Genomic DNA, 25,280 nt, shown 5'->3' on the forward strand with positions numbered 1-25,280 from the left:
TTCCGTTGGTATTCTGCCAAAATTTGTAGCAGATCTTTTCCGACCAAAACTCGTTTTCGACGGATGCACATCAGTTATTTAAGATAGACTTTTAAAACTACTTCTTATATAGCTTACATTTACTTATCGTACCGAAGGAAAGAAAGAAAAGAGGAACACGGCAGTTACGTTCCGCGAGGCAAAACTAGGCACGTCAAGGAGGTTTCGAGAACTCACAAAGTAGATGCTTGTCACCATCATTACCCATATTTTCAATTCCACAAATTGTCGCGTATTACTACTTATTGTAAGCAAAAGCTAAATAATTTAAAACGGCCAATTTTCGAGCATTTACAAGATGAGACATGCAACGAAGAACACGGCTGATTCTATATGTAATTTTGACGAATATTCGACAATTTATTCTCCGACTTCACTTTGACTATTGGTCCATATTCATGGATGAGATGTACTGTGTTTAATGTAAATCAATGTGTCGACACTGTTTCTTTTATGGATATTGATACATTTGTAATGCGTTTAGTTTTTTATGGTTCTGAAGAAGGCCAAGTAAGGCACAAAATGTTAACGACTGTATACTATTATTGAAATTATTAAATATAATTTTTTAACATCTTGTAAATGCTCGAAAATTGGCCGTTTTAAATTATTATGGCGTCTTAACCCTTAACTAGCACACGTCCGCGATCGAACGTTATCTGCACGCGGGGTGTTGTACACCCCACACACTTTGAACGTTGGGTACGGAAAAATGGAGGCTCCAATAGGCTTGAAAAAAATCAAGTACGTATACCATTAAACACTGGAAAATTATACCCATTAGCCTAAACTATGAAAGTTTTAGTTTTGAGGCTTCAAAAAAATTCTGCACTTGGGGTGTTCAGCACCCCAGCAATTCTATACGTCTGATTCGAATTGTGTTTGGAAGGGCACTGACGATTTCTCTGCCAGGTGAAACGTATTGGAATGTGTCATTGGTGACTTTTGACACCCCGCGTGCTAGTTAAGGGTTAAGATTGTACATCTTATGACACATCTCAAGACGGTATTAAATATAAGATCTGACTATAAATACCGCCCTACGACTCAAACACTAATGTTATATGATTTCAATGCATGCATGCGTGCGTGCGTGCGTGCGCGCTCGTGTGTATATGCACGCAGAATGCTATCATTAAGCGATTTTTGGCGTGACTCTGGTATAAGCAACCAAAGAGTACCAAACTGCAACAGAACCAATCGCAACCACCGATAACAACTTTGGTATATGTACCAAACCATACCAAACGATCGCCAAAAATCGCCTATTATACTTAAAATTTTACTAGGTAACGTCAGAAATAAAATTATCCTAAATCTCATTGTTATCTTGTTAGAAACAAAAAAAATAACGAAAAGATTTAAAAAATGTAAATATTATTCAAGTATACAGGTTAGTAAAACCGTAGAGAACAATTGTAATAAAACCATTAAGCCCGATTGTCACTATCGGTCAAGTCACGATTCGGTCAAAAATCGTTGCTATTAATAGCGTTTTTCACTGGCAGAACTGGTGCGCACTCAGTGCACATTAAAGCCGTTGTACACTGATTTAGTCTCTAATATTTAAAGTAAAATGCAAATATTTCGACTGATAAAATACTCAGTACATATTTTACCAAATAGTGCAATAAAGAATATTGAGAATTTCATGATTTAACCCGATTATATTAAACATACACTTTACGTTGGTTTGTGTACGACGGCTTTAATGTGCACTGAGTGCGCACCGGCTATGGTTTTGGTGTATGGGATTTTGATCAAGTTTGCTGCCAATCTACGAGCATTCTGCTAACATTTTGCTTACTAGATGGTTTAGATTTTGAGATATTTTACTCGAAAACTCGTTTGAAAAACTTCGGGTAACACTAGTAGTGCTTTGACGTTTATGCAATGACGCCAGTCATACGCATTACGCAGTTAGTTGATTTTTTTGTGTTCTTGGCACCGCTTAACAATTAATGATGATTTTACATACAATTAAAATTAGCATGTAAACCAGACAAAGTTTAAGAATTATTTTATTTTATTTGTGAATGCGTCAATGCGTGATATAATAGAGGAATCCGGGACATAATGGAAACGCTATATAAAAAGAGTTTAAACAAGTTTAAAACATATTAAAAATAAATAAATGAACTTGATCTTGCACCAAATATTCTTTGAAATATCCACTATAAGAAAAACACAAGAGAGAATTTTTACTGAGAGAAAATAATTTAAAAGGACGAAATTATTGTTTTATTAAAAGCGTGAGTTTTCCTTTTTATGCACTTTATGCGGGGCATAATTAAGATTTACGATCGCTGACAATATAACTTATATTGCTGTTAGTAAATTTATTATTATATATAGATGTCTCACAAATAAGCATACATATTTACAATAAAATAATATGCTGCAAAATTTCTAATCGTTTGTTAATCTACTCCTTAATCAATTTTTCTAAAAAAATTGAAAATTTCGTAAACTTTTGTAAATTTTCTTCTCAACGCGACGACTATCAGCAATGAAAATGACGAATCTCTATTGGCGACGATTGGTGGATGATCAATAATGATCAAAAAAAGTGAACTCATCTATTTCCGTGTCGTACGTTAAAGTAAAAAGTTAACATGAGATTACCAAATATATCGAAAGAGCCGTGAATGACGCCTCGAAAAACAACGATATTTGCACCGTCGTGTCGTCTCAAGTGTCGCCTACAATACAGTAAGGAGTAAGAGTACGCGTAAGAGAGCTATTCCCGGTTTAAGAGAGCTGGCGTAAGGGCGTAAGCGAAATAAATTTATTTTATTTTTTACTCCTATACTCTTTACTTTTATGCCCGATCTACAATAGCTGTAGTAAGCTGTAGTAAGACTCAAGATGTAAGAAATTGACCAATCACAGTCGATTATTCTCCTCACATTCGCCTGTAATTGGTCAATTTCTTACAGCTTGAGGCTTACTACAGCTATTGTAGATCGGGCATAACACTTATTATACCCTTGGCCAATCAGGACGCAATATAGGCTATAACGCTTACTCCTTTACTCTTACGCCTACTCTTACTCCTTACTCCACGCTTACTCCGTGTATTGTAGACGACGTAGAAGCGTCAGAGATCTATAATTGAACATTTGCAGAATTAGCCCACATCTGCAGTGTCTACAGCCGTGTGAGTTCGCCGAAGATAAATTACAAATATACAATGGTTGACTCTTCTTATGTCTGTTTTGCGAGGCAAATTTATCATTTTTATCTATTTTTATCCGCACTGAACACCGCGACTTCGGGTCGAGAAAGAAAGAATTTTGAAAAAGACGACTGGGCCGTAGGGCCGTAAATCACCGTATAGGGAATGATAGTTAAATCCGATGTAAACCCACTCTGTTAAATTCATAGTGTCAAATTATACTCAATCTGAGTAATTTTTGACCATTCGATCCTATAGGTCGTAACTGCTCCTAATCAATATAGTAATTAACTAAAACAATGTTAATTTAACGAATTGTAAACCAATTTTACAATTGTAATGGAATAATATAACAGTGTTTTGTGTTTAAAATAATAATTTTCGACACATATGGTAATTAAAAATAATAAAATGTTATTTAACCCAAAGTTTTGGTTTAAATTTCATCCTTTAACATTTGCAACAATAAACTTCACGTAGTATGACAAAAGATTAGCAATAGATTTGTTTAGATATCACAAAGATCCGGTATCATCTCTGTCCGCATTAAACTTTGTGCCTTGTGCTGGCAGAGTCTGCCAGTTATAATCTGACAACAGATTGTAGGCAAAAACCGAAAAAAATTCGTCATTTCATAAACATTTAAATGAAGTACATTATTCAAATGGTCACGAAATAACGGATCTTGAACGGATGAGCTGTTTCTGCAGTCAACCTGCTATTGTTCTATTAACAGTAATTTTTACATTTCTGCTGATATTCTATCGACAATTTGCATATCTATGTCCAATTGTGAACGATACATAATCGATTCAACCACGATTGTCCTTAATCGCAATGCTGTTTGATTTCGTTTGAATTTTATCACCGCTTTGTATTTGTTTCACACAATGCATATTACAGTAAAAACCAAATAAAGAAATAGTTTTCTAAGGCAGTGTACTTTTGGTTAGACCAAGTATAGGGCTAAGGCCCGGTTTCACCAACGTGATTTAATCTAATCGGTCGATTAAACTCACTCTTCGTCTCTTTCTAGAGGGACTATTTTATTACTGTCGCCCGTCCATCGCATCGTCGCGAACAAGCTCTCACTTGCCTTGTTTTGTTTATTTCTGCCAAAATCATTTGTATTTCTGCTGCTCTACTTCTTACGCAAGCATCCGCCGTAATTCTTGTTGAATTCTGCTGTATGTGCTAGTTTGCAACAATGCCGTTAGGCGGCGCATAATGGTAAAACTAACTCGCAAGTAAATTTCAGATGGGATCTAATATCTAATATAAGCAGGCCTCCGGCGAAGCGCGAAGTAAAATCATGATATTCGCGACAATCTTCGCCAGCAATACAACGCAAGGCTTACCCAACACCACTGCGGTGCTATAAAAATAAAAAATATTTTTGTAAATTATTTTAATCTTTCTAAAAAATATTTTAAAAATATTTTAAAAATATTTTGTGCTCTATATGGGTAGCAGTAGGCGCTGCTACAAATCTGGCGCGATTATGTTGCACTGCGATTTGCGCAAGCATCTGCCACATTGCTTGCACTATTCTGCTATATGTAAATGCATACACATATCTTCCACAATTCTGTTGCACTACGACGAGAGCAAGTTTCTGCCAACAGAAAAATAGTCAAAGTTGGAAATAGAAAACGCATTATCTGCCCGAAAGTTAGTGCACGACTTTTTGTGCAGTTTTACAGCAGAATTGCAAAGGAATGGTTACCAGGAATGCAGCTCATGAATCCATAAATATTGAGGAAACTGTAATAAATGTTGAGATTGCAAAAGATAAACCAACTAATCAAGTTGGTTTTCATATAATAATTATTTTACCTATGTCACACACAAACATAAATACATGCATATTTTTTTTAGAAGTGACACCGAACTATATACAAGCGTAACATTACATGCAGCACATAAAACCACAAATATTGAGGAAACTGTAATAGATGTTGAGATTGCAAGGGATGAACAATTAAAAAGGTTGGTTTTTACATATAATTATACTTTTTACACATTTTTTCAAAAATTAATTTACTATAAATAAAGTTATATACACATAAAATGGTTTACCTTAGTATAAGTTTAGTATTATTTTATTTTATTTTTAGAAAAGCAGATTTGTTTGAAAGTAACAAAAAACGTTTGCGTACTTTGAGATATGTCGGAGACCTACGTAGAGAAGATTTTGCTTCAGATGAAGCTTGGCACATTTTTCAAAAGTATTTAACGCAAACCAAGAGTAAAATAAAAAAATGTGATATAATACAGTCAGATATTTAAAAAAGAAAATAGAAAACCCCTACAAAAGAAATAATGAATTGTCAAAAAAAAATGGACTTTTTTCTAGTAATTCTATAGATATGATACAAGTAAGGAATTGTAGTATTGTTATATTTGACCATATTGCAATTAATCGCTGGTTGCTGTTGCTAATGGAGTATAATATATCAAGATATATGAAGATTGTGAAATTTCATACTAACTTTTCTGATCACTATATAGGATTCTATAAGTCCCACTTTACATGAAATAATTAAAAATCTTCTAACTTCCAAAAAAGTTAATACATATCCTACTGCATTAAGAGAGTTTGCTTGCACTTTACTATTTCACTCAGCGGCTGCTTACACTTATGTTAGAAATACATTTCCAAAATCCTTACCCCATCCACAAACTGTAAGGCGTTGGTTTTCCAAATTTGATTTTGGTCCTGGCATAAACCAACTTGTATTACATGTGGGGTAGTATGTTAGGCGACGGTGCGTCGGTTCCCACAATAACCAGTCATTCAATTAGGTAGAATCTCGCTAGGTTTATTCATGCTCTATGTACAGGTAAATTATTTCTTGGATGTGTACGGATAGGTGGACGTGTATGATTTGTGTAGAGGATTAATGTGTAGTGTTAACGCGGTGTGTTGCGTATTATCCATCCCGAATAGTTAGATTCGCTGAGGCCGAGCTTGGAGAGGAGTCTTGACGTTCTTGCAGACAAGGCCAGTGAGTGCGTTACCACAGAGTGCTCCGGTTGGAGTTAAATGTGTGGTACTCGGGTTGGCCGGTCGATGAGGTGTAGCTTTCACGGGAGGAAAGTATCCACCTTGGAGATCAGAAACAGACTCTTTGTCGTGGGTCGTGGTCCCAGGTGCAGGAATCGGAGTCGGAATCGGAGTTGGAGAAGGCAGCGCCTTGGTCTCGGTGTTGTCCGGTGTGCTTAGGGGCCCTGGTAGTAACAGTAGCACACCCTGACTGGTGAGCTGGAGAAACCCCGCTCGCTGGGTTGCCCCTTATATAGAAGTCGATGTCGAATCTTTCTTACGAGAGAATCGACCGGCGATGCGCCGCGTAGCGGGCGCGCGTTGGACTGCCCGGCTGATCGATACCGTGCCGCTGCTCGCGCCGCGCGCCTCCCGTCCTACTGCCGGCGTCGCGCGCGCACCGTCGCGCGTCGTGGCGGACAGCTGACCGCCACATTACATAATATTAAAAAAATTATTGATCGAAAAATGTATCATGGAACACACACACACACACACACACACACACACACACACACACACACACACACACGCACGCACGCACGCACGCACGCACGCGCGCACGCCCGCACGCACGCCCGCACGCACGCACGCACGCACGCGCACGCACGCACACCCACACGCACGCACGCACGCACGCACGCGCACGCACGCACACCCACACGCACGCACGCACGCACGCACGCGCACGCACGCACACCCACACGCACGCACGCACGCACGCACGCGCACGCACGCACACCCACACGCACGCACGCACGCACGCACGCGCACGCACGCACACCCACACGCACGCACGCACGCACGCACGCGCACGCACGCACACCCCCACGCACGCACACACCCACGCACGCACGCACGCACACACACACGCACGCACGCACGCACGCACGCACGCACGCACGCACACACGCACGCACGCACGCACGCACGCACGCACGCACGCACGCACGCACGCACGCACGCACGCACGCACGCACGCACGCACGCACGCACGCACGCACGCACGCACACACGCACACACACACACACACACAGAGTTGATTTGGGACTTGGCACTGATGATAGTAATAATTCTGAGAAAGCTACTTATGCTTTAGTGTTCATGCTGGTTTGCTTAAATGGTCATTTTAAGACCCCAATTTCTTATTATTTTATTAAGAGTTTGTCTGCAGATGTACGTGCAAATATTCTAAAACAAAATTTAATATTATTGCACGAAAAATGGTATATCTCATTTGTTCTTTGACTTTCGATGGAGCAAAAACCAATATAAGTATGGCAGAAAAAAGCTTGGAGCTAATATTAAAAATATAGAAAAAATTCCTATTTTGATCATCCAGTTACTAAGGAGCCTATTGTCATTATTCCTGATGCATGTCATATGCTTAAATTAATAAGAAACGCAATGGCTAGATGTATATTAAAAGATAAAGAAGGTATTATATTGAAATATAATATTATATTATATTGATATATGTGTATAAGTATGCTAAATTATTTTTTTTTAACAAAGACCATAAATACTTTCATATGCTCTATATATATTTTAAAATTAAAAAAAAAACATTTTACTAATTAACTAGCTTTCTTTTTTCTTTATCTTTATTTCTTTTCTTAGGAAATAACATTGATTGGCATTATATTGTAAAGTTAGTAGAGTGACAAGAAAAAGAAAAACTGCATGCAGGAACCCCAAAATTACAAGAAGACACATCAATTTTTATACAGAAAAAATGAAAGTAAAATTAGTTGCACAAATACTTAGTACCAGAGTAGCTGACGCGCTTATTTTTATGGAAATGAAATTTCCTAATGCATTCAATGGAGCGCGTGCAACTTCACAATTTTGTCGAATAATAAATGACATTTTTGATTTTTTGAACAGCAGGACAAAATATGGAAAAAATAAGTCTCAGGATTGCATTACTCCTGAAAATTTAAGTGAAATGGAAAAGAAAGCAAAAAACTTCATTGATTATATCATAAATCTAAATATTATAGAAAAAGGAGAAGAGAAATTTCTATTTTAAAAAGCCTTAAAAAAACTGCATTTTGGGGAATAATTGTTGGTATAAAAAGCGTGTTACATCTAGCAAAATTCCTTTTTATGAAACAAGTAATGTCTTATTTACTCACATATAAGCTATCTCAGGATCATTTGGAAACTTTTTTTCGTGCATAAAAAGAATGGGAGGAAACAACAATAATCGAACTTGTCGTCAATTTCGATCTAGTTATAAAAAAATAATAACTCATGTTAATGCAATTGTTCCAGAAGGAGCTAATTGTACTTTACAAGATGAAACAAATATGTTTAAAGTACAAGAAATGTCCGAGCTTACATATAATGAAAATTCAGAGACGTTTGTCAATTTTCAACATGATGCTACGTATAATAACTGGTGTTGGAACGAATATAATTCTGAAGTAGTAATGTACATTGCTGGTGCTGTAGTAAACAGTTTAAAAAAAACGTTGAAATGTGATATTTGTATAGAATGTTTGGAAGTGATATAATTTATTCTGAACTTCAAAAAATTTAAAACAGAGCACCTACGTTAGATATAATATGAAAATTAGAAGAAGTTTATTGTCACCATCTGCTGATGTAATAAAAATTTGCAAAACTGCAGAAAAAGTACTGCGAAGCACAAAACATCTTTTATCTACAAAGAACGTGCTGCTAAAATTAATGATTTGTGCTAAAAAATTATTACTGTCATTTAATATGTTTGAAAAGTTGAATTTTCTAATTGAAAAATCTTTTATTAATAATCATAAAAACGAATTATTAAATAAAATATTCTGAAAAAATATTTTTCTATAAGATTTTTTATATCACGAAGGCAAAACTTTAAGTAAAAATGTAAAACGAATAAGAAGTTTTCACAATCGAATTGTTATTTTTCAAAACCAATAATTATATTTTCACATATTATTGTTTATATTTTTGCAGATTTATGATATTATATTTGAATCTAATATATAATATATCTTATAGATAAAGCATGTATTTTACGTTAATTACATGTGCAACAAGTTATTTTGCTTATCTAATTTTATTTGTATGAACTATAAATACTTTTATTTAAAAAATTATAATTAAACGTTTTACATATTTTGAACTAATTATAATAAATAGTTATATTATGAACCAATAACTATTAAAAACATATACGAGTTTGTTATTGTGTATCACTATAAATAAAGTCTGATTCTTGAATACCAAACCATTTTTACATGTATTTTTATGAGTATTGTATTGCACGATGATACTTTTCCCGCAGCAAGATTCAAGGCGTCAATAACCACGTAATCACTTCTCCTAACCTTTTCTTCTCCCCACCAACGTCAATTAGAAAAGGAAGTGCCACTGCAAGCATTCCTTTACATCTCCGCGACAGATCTCCAATGGGAATGCGCAGTCTATTATATACGTCTATGGGTCTGCCTTATAGGATCCAAAGCATTTATCTGTGCTTTATCTTTTGTTATAAAAATCATAACAAAACAATTGCTATCAAGAACTAAGGAAACTTTTTGTTAATTTCATTTTTAGTCCAGTCAAATTAAACAAAAAAAAGGCTTTTGCTCGGAAGTGAAGAGAGATCAGTGAAACCTTTTTAGGGTTGTTGGGGGGATGTAGAAAAGCTTATTTCTGAGTTGTCGTGTTAATCGGACTGATGGGTTTTTAAGGGGGGGAAGGGGAATAAAATATTTCGTTTTTTCGCAATAACTCGGCGAATTTTGACCGTACATGATTTACTAACCCCTCATTTTGTAGCTCTTTTAAAGCCCTACAATTCATTTCGTGAAGACCCTAACTTAAAATCAATATTTGTCGAGTTCTAGCCGGTGAAAGTGGGAAAAAATGTATTTTGTCGCAGTTTTTTGCGTTTATCTCGTTTCCATTAATAGATAGAAATGTGCCGTCGCTGACAAAGTTGTAGGGCTTGAAGAGACCTACAAAATGAGGGGTCAGTCGTTCAGATTCGTTAAAAATTGAGCCCAGGGAAGCCTCTGGAAGTCGCGCTTTTAACGCGTGGCCGATCGTCGCCGGCGGCGCGGCGGCGGCGCGTGTCGAGTCGATTGCGCTCGGGACTCTCGGCGCGTATTCAAATGCTATCGTTCACGCGTTAAAAGCGCGACTTCCAAAGGCTTCCCTGGGCTCAATTTTTAACGAATCTGAACGACTGACCCCTCATTTTGTAGGTCTCTTCAAGCCCTAAAACTTTGTCAGTGGCGGCACATTTCTATCTATTAATGGAAACGAGATAAACGCAAAAAACCGCGACAAAATACATTTTTTCCCACTTTCACCGGCTAGAACTCGACAAATATTGATTTTAAGTTAGGGTCTTCACGAAATGAATTGTAGGGCTTTAAAAGAGCTACAAAATGAGGGGTTAGTAAATCATGTACGATCAAAATTCGCCGAGTTATTGCGAAAAAACGAAATTTTTTATTCCCCCCACCCCCTTAAAAACCCATCGGTCCGATTAACCCGACAACTCAGAAATAAGCTTTTCTACATCCCCCCCCAACAACCCTAAAAAAGTTTCACTGATCTCTCTTCACTTCCGAGCTCAAATGTCTAATTTGACTGGACTATTTTCCGAAATGGAGCTAATAGTGAAATTAAACTGAATAATAAAACCTAGTTAACATTGAATGAGAGAGAAGAATTAAATTTATCCAATTATTTGCAAGATTTTCGACTAAAATATTAGAAATTCTAATATAAATGTATAACATAAATTTTACAAAAAACTTAAATAATCGCAAATAAGATACAAGGTGATAGGCACCAAGCGGCCGATAATTGAACTAAAGTGCGTGATCCTTCATGAGTTTGTAACAATCTGATATCGCAACAGAGAGCAACAAATCTGGTATATATATTCGTTTTACCGTTTTAAACATTTAAATGGAATACTATAATTCTCACGTGTTCTTGTGTTCTTTAAATGTTTTATTTTTTTTAGCGCTGTTAGTGCTGCACAATATTGATGCCAAAGATTATTCAAACTAAATTTTGATTTTCATATAGGTATATATTTTAATAAAAAAAATGTACATTGTAATAAGAAAAGTGTTATTAATAAACAATTATTATTAATTAAAAGTGAAATAATATATTTCTACATATATTGCGAGTTCGAATAAATTACTTTTAAGAAGTTTTGAACATATATTAATAAAGAAGTTTTGTGAGGAATCCCATTACATCAGCAATCGATAATATATCGATCTTTATAATTATCCTGCGGACTATCCAGGATTGATAATAATATCTCGTCGGTGGAATAGTCGAAATAAATGTCCGTATATATCTGCAGATGGTATTGTTAAAGTGATAATTCTACGAATCTGGCATGATACGACAAAGTTGATAATGATACTGCACGTATGTTATTAATAAGTTTGTTGTATCTGAACTTGAAATCCATAAAATCGAATGTGCCATAATTTGCAGTTCTATGTGTATAATAATATGATACCAGACATATCCCAGTTTGTCCAATGGGATAATATATATATCGTATCTCGAGAAAAATATAATTATGTAAATTTATACATGTTTTTATATTTAAAAAATAATTATTTCAGAGACAAGCAAAGTTTATTTTAAAGGAAATTGCTTAAACTTTAAAGAGATTGTTTTTAAACTTTAACGAAACAATACTGTGATTGTTTATCACGCAATATCTTTTTATATTTTATGATAATATATTTAAATGTTAAAAGATATACTTGCTTAATAAGAGATCCAAAATTTTTTTTTAAGTATGAAAAGTTTGATATGGCGCGCAGTCGTTATCTTCATGTGCCATGGCGATTATGTAATGCGATTTTGGTAATGCAAATTTTCAACAATATTTATGTATAAGGTAAATAAATGTAAATAAATGTAAAAGGTACAAATATAAATAAAATCCTCGAATCTCTTGGTCTTAGGAATGTTTTACTGGCTGATATTTGTAAATATGCCCCGTTTAAAATATATATTATATATATATAATATTTTTTCCCCTTGTGTGTGTGTGTGTGTGTGTGTATAATCTTATAATTTGTATATGGAGGGATAAAAACCGCAGTGGTGTAAGTCAAATTTTTTAAAATATTTTCTCGTGTGCATAAATGCAATCTGTAGAATACATAAATTGCGATGCAATTTATGCACACAAAAAAATATTTTTAAAAATTTGACTTACACCACTGTGGTTTTTACCCCTCCATATATATAGATAGATAGAAAAAATTATATAAAAAGAATAATTAAATATAATTACCGAGAGTTTTGGATTTTACTGCATATTTTTCAGCAATGTGTACATATGTGTTGTTATATTTTTTATTTTATTTTTATATAAGTTGCATTGTATATATCTTTATAATCCTGATCATATATCTTTTTAATCTTAAAACTGTGTCAACGCGAATCTTTCATTAGAGAATTCGAAGATATTTTATTGTTCGCATTCGCCATATATTGTATCCGCCATTCTGGACTTTTTACATTTTAAGTACTAAAACAACTGTATGTTTATCTTAGACGTTCGGTAAAGCGGCGCACGTCGTACAATCCTTTTAACGTGCCTCGTTTTTGCGAGAGATTTCGCATTTATTTGCATGCAATTTGCCTCGCGTACATTGTCATACGTCAAACATAACGTCGGCCACGGTCGAATGCTTACTTTAAACACGAACTTCATTATCACTCGTACCTCGCGTCACAAATCGTTATGAAAGAGCCGACACACGACATACGAGCATTCCAGCATCAAGTACCCGACTTGTAAGCTATAAATCAATGCATCATCACAATCTTGAAATGCATTATGTTAATCATTGTACAATGCTGTTTTTAAAATCTCTCTGTCGTCACAGGTTTACGTATACCTGCAGCGTAATCATCATTCAAACAATTATTATCGCTTCAGATAATTATATCTTATCGAATCGATTTCACGCGTGTGTTATTTGTTTGTTTGCAAATCAAAGTGCAAGATATTTATGTGATTAAGAGGAAAAACTTGACTCACCAGATGGTGAGACAATTATAATTACATAATTCAAACAAAACAGTTAAAATTGAATTAATTAAATTGAACTAATTAAAATAATTAAAATAAGTAATTAAAGTTAATACTATATTAATACGTGTATTCTGCAAGCTAGAGTCAAGTTTTAATTTTAGCTATCGTCTTACATTCGGGATTTGTATATCCTAAAATCGGATGCAAATTACAAGATTGCTTAGAGTTAATATTTAAAAATGCAAATGGTTGGGTTTGTGTTTAAATCTAAACGATAAATCAACCTGAAATTTTTTACAACGTTTATATATCAATCTCCTATATTTTATTTCTTTTATTTTAATATAGAATTCTATATATAATTTTATACGCCGTGTTTGTATGTTGTACATGCACATATATATACGTGTAGGTATAATTCTGATTTTTGTATTACATGGCACGTAAAATTATGTCCTGAATTCTCATGCGAGTTATAAATCATGTAAAGTGAGATCGATATGACACCATTTCATTATTACGAGATAATTATGTTAATCGTCACATCGTTTTTCTCCGCAACAATAAGTTCAAGAATCCTTGAACTTATAATCGCGCAGCTTTAATAATTCATCAGGTTTCTGTGTTAAATCGTATAGCGATCTACCGGTTTAAAGCGACATGATACTTTTACAGTCAATACCTCGCTGTTATATATCACGGCGAAAGTAGTCAATTCCCTGCTATTAAATGTGAAAGTGTCTGATTGCAGTCGCGGTTACCTTTTTTCTTGGAACTTCAAGATCTTGAATATACAACAGAATTTAATAAAACACGGAAAATGTTATTGGCGAGTGTCGGGTCCATCGTGAGTCCATTGCACAAAAATTACAAAAATAATAAAACTGCTCTTAATAATGCAGATACAAATATGTCTTTTCGTGAAATAAAAAGCAAGATGCAAAAGATATTTTTAAAACATATCTGGAAAATAATGTATGCAAGGTAATGACATTTGTGTCGAATAATGTAGATTAAGCTTTAAAATAAAAATATCAAGAGATATATAAATTTTATAATGTGTGCGTCACCGCAAGAACATGCCGTTTATCGGAGGGCTCGTGTTATTTACAAAGACGCTGAATAAATAATGTTTTTACTTTTCACATATCGCAAAAAGTGCTAATGAGAAGTGCACCGTCGTAAATTCGATTTATACCTACGTTTCACTTCCGTGTATTGCGAATGCACGCAAGAAGTGAAAATTGCTGCGCATGCAAATGCTTCGCAGCGCAAAGTAAAACTGACCTGAGACGTACTTTAGATTGCGGCGTAGTAAGTAACTTTTTTTTCAGTTATTCGAAGAAATGAGCTCTATCGTGCGTTGTGAGAATCGCAAAGATTGTCCGCGACTTAAAGATTTTGCACCTCATTATTTATCTTAGACCGAGCACTTTCAACAGAATGACCGAACGCCGCGATTGACTAGCAAGTACACATTAACGTGTATGAATAAATGACATAAATGCTTTAACATCTCGGACGCGTGACTTCCACGATGAAGGTTTGCGAAATCTCAGGATTACGACGATCAGCAGAATAACGGCTTAGATAAATTTCAATCGGTTATTGCTGAACATGCAATAATAGCATTATAAGACTTCTTTAAAAATTACGAAAAATTTAGTGAGAAATCAATTTACATGAGAATATCGTAATTAATTTGAATAGTAATTATTATAAAGTCTTGAACGTATTTTTAATGTAATTTGATGTAATTAATTATCTATACTATTATTATGAAGCAACAGGGTTTGCATTTTTTTTTGTTCGCTATGATCTCGGAAACCAATGGACCGAATTTTTACCAAACGTATATGAAATAGGGGTTGAATTTTCCGGGGAGTGCCATAAAATGTGTAATTTTTTGTTACCGATCTCTTTGGAAGCCGGTACTGAAATTTTTGAAATTAAAAATTATTTGACCGAATTTTTATTAAATTTTATATACTTTTAATATCAATTTTTTTATAGTTAATATATATATACCAGTACCGATCAAAAGTTTTGAATCGCTTATGGAAAAAGAAGTCGTTACTTTAATGAAGAAAAATGTACATAAACGTTATAAAATGTTATTTTAGAGTACTGTTATTTTATACTTTGATTATAGGAGTATTTTAAGAAAAAAAAACAAAGATCTTAATGATCTCGTTGACGATAAATAATTATTATTGACAAAAAATATTCAACGTCAATTAAAATTATTAAGATCTTTATTTTTCTTAAAGTATTCCTATCAAAGTATAAAATAACAGCACTAAAACAAAATTTTATAACATTTATGTACGTCTTTCTTTATATAAGATATAAGTGATGCAATTTTGACCAATACTGCAGTATACTTTATCATATATTTTCTTTATTGGATTACATGTTTCAGCTGATCAATGTTAAAAATTTTAAAATATTTTTTGCAATTTCTTCAAATTTTAAGTTTTAAAAATATATTTCTAATTAAGTATGTTAATAGAATCAAAAGAAAAAGCAAAAATTGAAATTAACACTTTATTTTTTAATACGAAAATTTATATTCAAATCCGTATAACCCTAGAATCGCTGATTGTATAACAAACTCGTATGCGAAGCTATATATGATGTGTTTCTTTTTGTCAAATGGTATTTTTTAACGTTTTTAGATTAAATGGATCAAAGACGGGTTTGCACGAAATTCTATAATACAGAAAGAAAATGTATAAAGGAAACACATTTCTTTTATTTCTACCTTGATTAACTCAATTATTTAAAATTTTAATTTTTTTTATCCCAGTTAAATCTAATTAATTCTATAGTTAATTAAAGTTAATTGTAGTTTACAACCACCAATTAAAATGGAAAATGCTTCTCAAAGCGCTGTCTCTTAGTTATGTGTTTTTAATGACTATTCTGATACAGATATCTATATTTAATTATATGAAGTAAGAAGCATATTCAAGTACTTTTGTTTCAATTAATCGTATAAAACCTAATAAGATCTTTTTCTGATTCCTTATAAAACGTTTCCTTATTAAACGTTTTTCAAACCCAATGCAATATAAACAGATTTTAATAATATTGATTTTTTACAAAACGGCGATATAGATGTATAGATGATTTTTTGCTAAACACTGTTTTTTCATGTTTTTGAGAAAAAAAATTTATTTTTGTTTCAGAGAAAAATTAAAAAGATATTCCGGTTATCGCGGAAGCTGTTTTAGAAAAAACCGCCTCATGAAAATGGTTGCCACACACACATCCTTAATTTTATTAATTTTTAAATAAAACTTACAATTAATTTGTAGATAAAAGTATATAATTTAAGATGTATAATATAACAATTTTTTAATTAAAAAAATTTTTTACTAAAAAAATGGTAAAAAATTACTCTATACTTTTTCCCCGATAGCACCAATATCCTATAAATATTCATATAACGTCCATGGGCATTCTGGACATAATATGGACATCTATAGGATATTGTGTGCTGTCTGGGTTTTCGTCCTAGATGTATGTACATATACTGTATATATGTAGTCTCTTTAATATATAGAAAAAAAGATTTTAGATTATAAATAAATTGTATAGTTGAAAATTTTGCTGTAAAATATAATTTTGCCGCAGTTAAATTGATCGACGATTATAACTAGGGGTATTCAAATAAGTTAAAGTTTAACGGTTTGACAGGTTATGTCGGGTTAAAGTCGAGTAAAAAGTTAATTTTGGGCGCGCTACTCTTTAAGGTTATGCAAAATACATAAGTGACTCATTAATCTGTCACATTAATCTTTGGGTTAAAAGTTTAAAAATTAACTTTTTACCCGATTTTAACCCGACATAACCCGTCAAACCGTTAAACTCTAACTTATTAGGGATATTCAAATAAGTTAAAGTTTAACGGTTTGACAGGTTAATTATGTCGGGTTAAAGTCGAGTAAAAAGTTAATTAATTAACTTTGGGCGCGCTACTCTTTAAGGTTATGCAAAATACATAAGTGACTCATTAATCTGTCACATTAATCTTTGGGTTAAAAGTTTAAAAATTAACTTTTTACCCGATTTTAACCCGACATAACCCGTCAAACCGTTAAACTCTAACTTATTAGGGATATTCAAATAAGTTAAAGTTTAACGGTTTGACAGGTTAATTATGTCGGGTTAAAGTCGAGTAAAAAGTTAATTAATTAACTTTGGGCGCGCTACTATTTAAGGTTATGCAAAATACATAAGTGACTCATTAACCTATCACGTTAATTTTTGGGTTAAAAGTTTAAAAATTAACTTTTTATCCGACTTTAACCCGACATAACCTGTCAAACCGTTAAACTTTAACTTATTTGAATACCCGCCTATTATTTGAATACCCGGCCTACTTGTATTAACATGCGGATAAAATGATTTATAGTTTCTTGCGATTTAATATCATATAGAAAAAAAAATTATGGTATATATAGACATATAAACAACAAAAAATTAACAATCTTAATTATTAATAAAATAAATTGCGTATTATTTGGTAAATTAATCATCCGATTAAGTTAATCGGAGTAATTTGATCGAAGTCGTCCTATAAATATCCATTTTCTACCAACGTAGATTTTACTATAATCTCGGTTTAATTTATACTTTTTATCTTTTTTTTTTTCTAATTCTTGGAACCAGAAAGAGATAAAAAGTAAGTTAAGCCGAGATTATAAAGTATATAATCTCCATTAAACGAAATAGACGTGAATAAAAAATAAAAGCTCTTGAACTAATGATTTCTCTGTGTTTCCCGCATTCCCGCTCCATGCGCGAAGGCGCGGGCGCAGATTGCAGCGTGGCACGTCGACTGGACTGGCTGGAGCATACCACTCCGCACCACTCCGCTGCCAGCCTGGACTCTGGACTGGTTGGAGAGTTGAGAGTTGGACTCTTGGAGTCGTTCACCGGAGTCGCGGCGCAGAGCAGTCGACGCGTAACGGCAACGGCACAGTATATACTGTGCAGTATATACTGTGGCAACGGCATTGGCATAATCGATTGTCGTGTTGTTTGTATTGCACGCGGTGCCACTCGCTGCTTCTCGTTCGCTCCGAGTAGAGTGCGAGTGTTGAGCCGTTGAGTAAGTTGAGTTGGTTGAGATTCGATCGAATCGTTCGTTCCTGACTGTGAGAAGCTGACTCCTCGTCGTCAACGGAATCGCTCCTGCCGTGCTGGTTAAGTAATCAACGTGTGAAACCGTTAACGATGGCATCGCACGTAACGGACTTTTACAACGGTAAGAACGTATTTATCACCGGCGGCACCGGTTTCGTCGGCGTCTGCCTGATAGAGAAGCTCCTACGATGCTGCCCGGACATCAAGAACATTTACCTGCTGATGCGGCCGAAGAAGGGAAAGCAGATCGCGGAGAGATTGGAGGAATTGACGAAAAACTCAGTAAGTAGCGCACCACGAGACCTCGTCCGTGGAATCCGGTTCTCCTATATTCCCCCAGCCAAGCTGTCGAAAGAACAGATTTCTACGAAATGTCTGTTATGAACTTTCCAAAAAGACTACGAAAAAGGGACATAGGGACGTACAAAATATAAGCAAACTGCAGTATGACGACAGATTGGCAGCAGATTTTCTTGCAACATCCGGTCTCATCTGTGTCTGCATTAAACTCTGCCGATATAATTTGACAGCAGATTAATTGTCGGCAGAAACCGAATTGTTATTTCCTAAACATTTTAATAGAATACATTCTACAAAATAGTAGATTCTGCTCTGCAGTTTCTGCAGTCAATCTGCTGCCACAATTTATGTTCGGTTAACAGCTTCTGTTATATTTCTGACATTCTATTGACAAAATTTGCAGTAGGCACTTTCAAAATTTGTTCGTGACAGATTTGGCTAGCCAAACACTATTCTGCTGTTGGCAAAATGCTGACAGAAACATAACAGTTTGTCAATGAAATACAGATTGAATGAAATAACAGATTAATAGCAGACATTAAGCAGATTTTGATATATTTGTTACACAGGCTACATTCCGATATTCACTACCAGTGCTGAAAATCTATAGTATGTTACAGATTTTCAAAACTGTGAATATTGAAACCCAGCCATATATAACAAAATTTGCAGTAGGCACTTTAAAAATCTGTTTGTGACAGATTTGGCTAGCCAAACTATTCTGCTGTTGGCAAAATGCTGACAGAAATGTAACAGTTTGTCAATGAAATATCTACCGATTGAATGAAATAACGGATTAATAGCAGACATTAAGCAGATTTTAATATATTTGTTACATTCCAATATTCACTACCAGTGCTGAAAATCTATAGTAATATGTTACAGATTTTCAAAACTGTGAATATCGAAACCGAGCCATAGTTTGACGTTATAGCAAAGCAGAATTTGTGTTTGACATTTCTGTCATCAATTTGCTGCCAAATTATATCAGCTGGCTTTGCCAGTGAAACATGAGCTTAGTACGAACCGAATTGATGCAAATTTGCTAGAAATTTTTGATCAAATTTTCTATCTGTTGGCATATTGTCTACAATTTGTTTACTGAGTTATATTTGTTTTCACGCAGGTCTTTAACAGATTAAAGGAGGAGAAGCAAACCGATTTATTTAAGAAACTGATCGCAGTTGTTGGGGACGTAGGGGAAGAAAATTTGGGATTGTCCTCGCAAGATCGAACAACCTTGATAAATAAAGTGGAAGTAGTTTTCCATTCAGCCGCTACGTTGGACTTTGAAGCTGATCTAAGAAGCACGACAAATATTAATTTGTTAGGAACTCGCAGGATTGTTCAGCTCTGCCGAGAGATCAAGGATTTCAAGGTAAACCGGTATTTTAAAGAGATAATTAATTTACGTAATTAACTTACCTCTATATTTTTTATGCATATTTATTTATTTTTATGCACAATTATTTATTTTTATTTTACAATTTTTTTTGTTCAACATTTGCCATTTTAGGCGCTAGTTCATGTCTCTAGTGCGTACGTTAATTCAGTGTTGCACGATGTCGATGAGATAGTGTATCCTGCGCCAGCGGACGTGAATTCATTTCTCAAGCTGATCGATAGTCTGGATGACGCTACTTTAAATTCCAAAACGCCAGAAATATTAAACGATCATCCAAATCCTTATACGTTCACCAAACATTTGGCCGAGCACGAAGTAGTAAATGGAGGCCTGCCATCGACTATCGTTCGTCCTTCGATGAGTGAGTTTACGTTTAATTACGACACAGTTATCTGATCATTAGTATACATGTGACTATACTTCAAACAATTTTACATATTTAGTAATAGGAGCGTGGAAAGAGCCAGTTCCCGGATGGACAATATCGAAGAACGGACCGCAAGGTTTTATATTAGGCGCTAGTAAGGGCATTGTGAGAAGGTTGCCAGCTGCAAAGCATCTCGTTTACGATTACATTCCAGTAGATATAGTAGTAAACAGTCTGATTGTCGCAGGTTACAATGTCGATCGTGACAGGTAATTTTGAAGATAAAAAAGAAATTTGATTCTATATATTTTACTTTATAGAAAAACACACGCGCTTCCTTTGAATTATAATATTTATCTTTTCTGATATAATCTGTGATTTTAGCGACAAAGGATTAAAGGTGTACCACTGCACATCTAGCACGTGTAAAGCTTTCAAGTGGGAGCTCGTAGAAAAGGACATTAACACCTATTTACACAAGTATCCGTTACGAAGCGCCGTTTGGTATCCGTATCTCAAGTTTCTACCGTCGCTCTTCTTATTTAGAATCTCGGCCATCTTTGTTCATTTTATTCCCGCTTACATTTTGGATGCAATCACAAGATTATGCGGAGGCCGTCCTATGTAGGGTCGAATATTTTACCTAAAACACTGATTTGCCACAAAGTTCCTGTTGAACAATTGAAATATTCTTTATTTTTTTTTCAGTCTGGTTCGTTTGCATACAAACGTTAATAAATCGTTGGGGCGCCTTGAAAAATTTATCTTTCAAGAATGGAGATTTAACAATCCGCGTTTGCTGCAATTGCATGAATCGTTGTCGCCAGAAGATCAAAAAATATTTATACTCGACATTAGATCGTTAGTCTGGAACGACTATTTTACAGATTTGATACAAGGTGTCAGAACGTATCTTCATAACGAATCTCCGAAATCTTTACCGAAAGCACGCTCCAAAGATAAAATGTACGTATATTTGATTATGTGATTATATGAATAGTCGACGTTAATGACTTTGTTGTCATTGATGTACATTTTTGTTCCAGACTTATGATTGCTCATCTAGGCTTGCAAGCTTCTCTGTTAGGTTTGATCTGGTGGCTGGTTAAAGTTTTATTCGCTACAACGTGGACAAAAACTGGTTTAGTGGTACCAATAACATATTTGCTTTTCGATCAATTATAAATATAATACTTTATTTAAATCTAATAATCTATAAACATAATGCTACTTTTCTCAATTATTCATATACAGAATTTATACATAAAATTAATTTTTTATACGCAGTATATGCACATACGTATGTTATATACTCTTTATATCTGGATTTTTTTATATCATAACGAAAATATGAGATACTTTTATAACTCATATTAAATAATTTGGATATGCTATAAGTATTCACGATTATAGTACAATTTAGGCGTTTTAAAGCATCCTAAGGGTAATACATGATAGGTGTATAATATAGAGTTTTACTTCAGTTAAAAAGATAATATGATTTGAATATGAATATTACAAAACACTGGTTTACTTGCGTGTATGTGTGTAAATAAAATAATTGTAATACACACACACACACACACACACACACATATACTCGTACACACAATCATGTCTTCGGGTACTTCGTGCCTATGTATATATTTCAATTTATACTATTAATATTTATAATAATTTTTTTTACTATAAATATTGAATCTGAACTAATTGATCAACTGCGAACATCCATTTGCAGTTTGTTAAATAATAATAATGAAATTTTACAATGCAAAAATTAAGATTTCATCAAATTTCTAATATCAGTATTAGTTATTAGCGCGCACATTTCGTTTCCGTCCCATTGGAATTTTTAGGATTGGAGTACTTTGGCCGTATCTCAATGCCATATAAATTTTTTATTTGAATTTTAATGGACTAGGTAATGGGTATGAATAATAATAAAGTTCAAACACTTCATTATTATAGTATTGTAAGATTTTATTACACAAGTCTGTTACAAGTTTATTATGCGAACACATTGTTAATAAAATTTATAATTAATGTGAGCGTCATTTTCTTATACTGTTACTCATAGTATCATATTTTTATATTCTTGCTTTGCTTCTTTGTTTTAAAAAATTGTAGAAGGATTACGTTGATGAATACTTTGACGGTTTAATACGTATAAAATATGTGCAAACATTTTAACGATATATGTTTTGAATTGTGTAGTAAATAAAGAATTGAGGAAGAAAGGAGGAAATATTTTTTACTTTTTGCATTTTGATTGAAACAGGACACAGTTATGTAAATGAGACGATAAGAAAAATAAGGTTAATAGATAATTTAAGATAAAAAATAATGAAAATATGCAAAGAAAAAAAATTATAATCAAAATAGGAGACAGGAAATTTTGGAAGAATTTTGGATTGAAAAAGGGATCTGATGTGATGGAGGAAGAAATGAGGAATGAACATACAGAAGAAATAGTAAAAGGTAAAAGAAAATTTTTGAACATTTACATATATGTTATAGTCAAAGCCCGTAACGCGGGCATTCCTAGGATTGACTAGTCAATTCTGGGAAACGACCAAGCGTCTTAGTCAAAGCCCGAAATAAGTTTTGCGTTTCGGCTTTTGACTAGTCAATCCTAGGAATAACTAATACGGCTGGTCAAAGTTAGAAACTAAGAAAAATCACTTCGGACTTTGACTAGTCAATTCTAGGTGTGGCTTCATTCGGACTGTGTGACTGTTAACAAATAAAATCAAGATTTTTTTTACTAAATTAAGTTCTTATTGTTAACATAATGTAGCTTTGGTAAAATATTGGTTTAAAGCGCTTTAAACAGTTAAATACTTTTAAAGCGCGTAGATTAATGACGCGCTTTAAAAGTATTTAAGTGTTTAAAACGCGTTACTAAACTAAACAAAACTAAACAAAAATTAAACAAAAAAAAGTGTATGCGTGAACTATTTCGACATATATATTAGTCATTTATGCCTTCTAATACTCAATTTAGCTGCTATATTTTCTAAACTTTTTTTGTTAATAACTTTTTAACAAACAATGACCCCCGACTAAATAAAAAGCTACATTATGTTAACAATAAAAACTTAATTTAGTAAAAAAAATCTTGATTTTGTTTGTTAACAGTCACACAGTCCGAATTAAGCCACATCTAGGATTGACTGGTCAAAGTCCGAAGTGATTTTTTTTTAGTTTCTAACTTTGACCAGCCGTATTAGTTATTCCTAGGATTGATTAGTCAAAATCCGAAGTGATTTTTCTTAGTTTCTAACTTTGGCCAGCCGTATTAGTTATTCCTAAGATTGACTAGTTAAAAGCCGAAACGCAAAACTTATTTCGGGCTTTGACCAAGACGCTTGGTCGTTCCCCAGGATTGACTAGTCAATCCTAGGAATGCCCGCGTTTCAGCTTTGACTATAACATATATACAAACGATGTAATTTTGTTGGCAAAAAACGAATCAGAATTTAAGAAAGTGATGAACAAAATACTTGGAAGGAAATATGTGAAAGGGAGGAATTAGATAGAAAAGGACCCTTGATTTATAAACATTTTTAAATGCCTATATAACTTGTTTTTTTTTCCAGAAACTAATCAAAGAAAGTTGATGAAATTTGAGATTTTTTATCAGGAACACAAGAACTACAACATATCATACAAATTCAAGTAAAAATTGACCGAAAATGTTTTTCTTATAAGAATCGTGCGGGGTTCTTTAATAGCCAGATGTTATAGATGTAGAGATGAGATAAAAGGAAACCAAGATTGGAGAGAACAGGGTGACAGAACATTTAGAGTAAGGACGCAATAGAAAATATGTTACATGTATTAAACTATTAAAGGAATGTAAAATGATTAGAACTAATAATACACAAATACATGAATTTTATAGGTGTGAAGGAACAATATTGGGAATGTAAGGGGATAGATATGGAAACACATATAATTAGAACGAGTTATCAAAGGACAGAGGTTTAAAGCATTGCAAGCAGGGTGTGACGTAAAGTAAAGTATTAGTATAGAAAATGAAGAAATGTAGTCTCTATACTCTAGTTATGTTGAAGCAGAGTTATAGAATTATGAAACTGCTAAGTTAAAAATAATATATGGTATGTAGTACGTATGTAAAAATTGATATGTTAAAGTTAATAAAATATATACTGTAAATTTTAAACTACAAGCCGAGGATCAGAAAATGAATAGAAAAATAATGTAAATAAATATATTCTTGCTATATCTGTAAGGAAAAGAATGCACGTAAATAAGAGCAATAGTTTTAGATCGTTTAGTGAGATGGATACAATTTAACTCTTTACATAAACTATGCAAATGTATTGCTGTATTTTCTTAATTTAAGCTTCCAACTGTGAAGAAATTCGGGAAATCGCAATCAAATGTTTGAGATAATTGATCGATACAATGCTCTACATTTTTACATATTTACTCATCTTTTCTTCTTTGGAAAGCACTACAATAACTCACAAAATAAATTTTTTAAAGAAGAGTAGCATGATGTTGCTATGCACAAAATGAATTTCCAGTAATATAAAAACAGAGTTATATATAAATATATATAAATATCAAACTATCTGTTATAACCAGATAGACATCGCAATCTAAAGGAGAATCAAAGCCGGTTGGATTTTTTTATTTATTTACGTTCAATTATATAGCGATGTTAGTATAATTTATTTGACAATTAAAGTGGCATTTATCATGCCCGCCGTGCCCGCGCG

At 33.6% G+C, this 25,280-nt stretch overlaps 1 protein-coding gene across 1 annotated transcript; it reads left to right on the forward strand.

Annotated features, from left to right (window-relative positions):
• Window positions 1–18,187: 18,187 nt before the first annotated feature.
• LOC143901893 (putative fatty acyl-CoA reductase CG8306) lies at window positions 18,188–22,581 on the forward strand. The gene is made up of 7 exons (XM_077414529.1): window positions 18,188–18,742; window positions 19,887–20,138; window positions 20,277–20,526; window positions 20,609–20,801; window positions 20,917–21,156; window positions 21,241–21,498; window positions 21,579–22,581. Exons 1-7 carry the CDS (start codon window positions 18,551–18,553, stop codon window positions 21,715–21,717), a joined length of 1,524 nt encoding a protein of 507 aa, XP_077270655.1. The 5' UTR covers window positions 18,188–18,550; the 3' UTR covers window positions 21,718–22,581.
• Window positions 22,582–25,280: the final 2,699 nt, after the last annotated feature.

Source organism: Temnothorax americanus, unplaced genomic scaffold (genome assembly GCF_048541705.1).
Source record: "Temnothorax americanus isolate GAGA-0224 unplaced genomic scaffold, ASM4854170v1 Scaffold37, whole genome shotgun sequence".
NCBI lineage: Eukaryota > Metazoa > Arthropoda > Insecta > Hymenoptera > Formicidae > Temnothorax > Temnothorax americanus.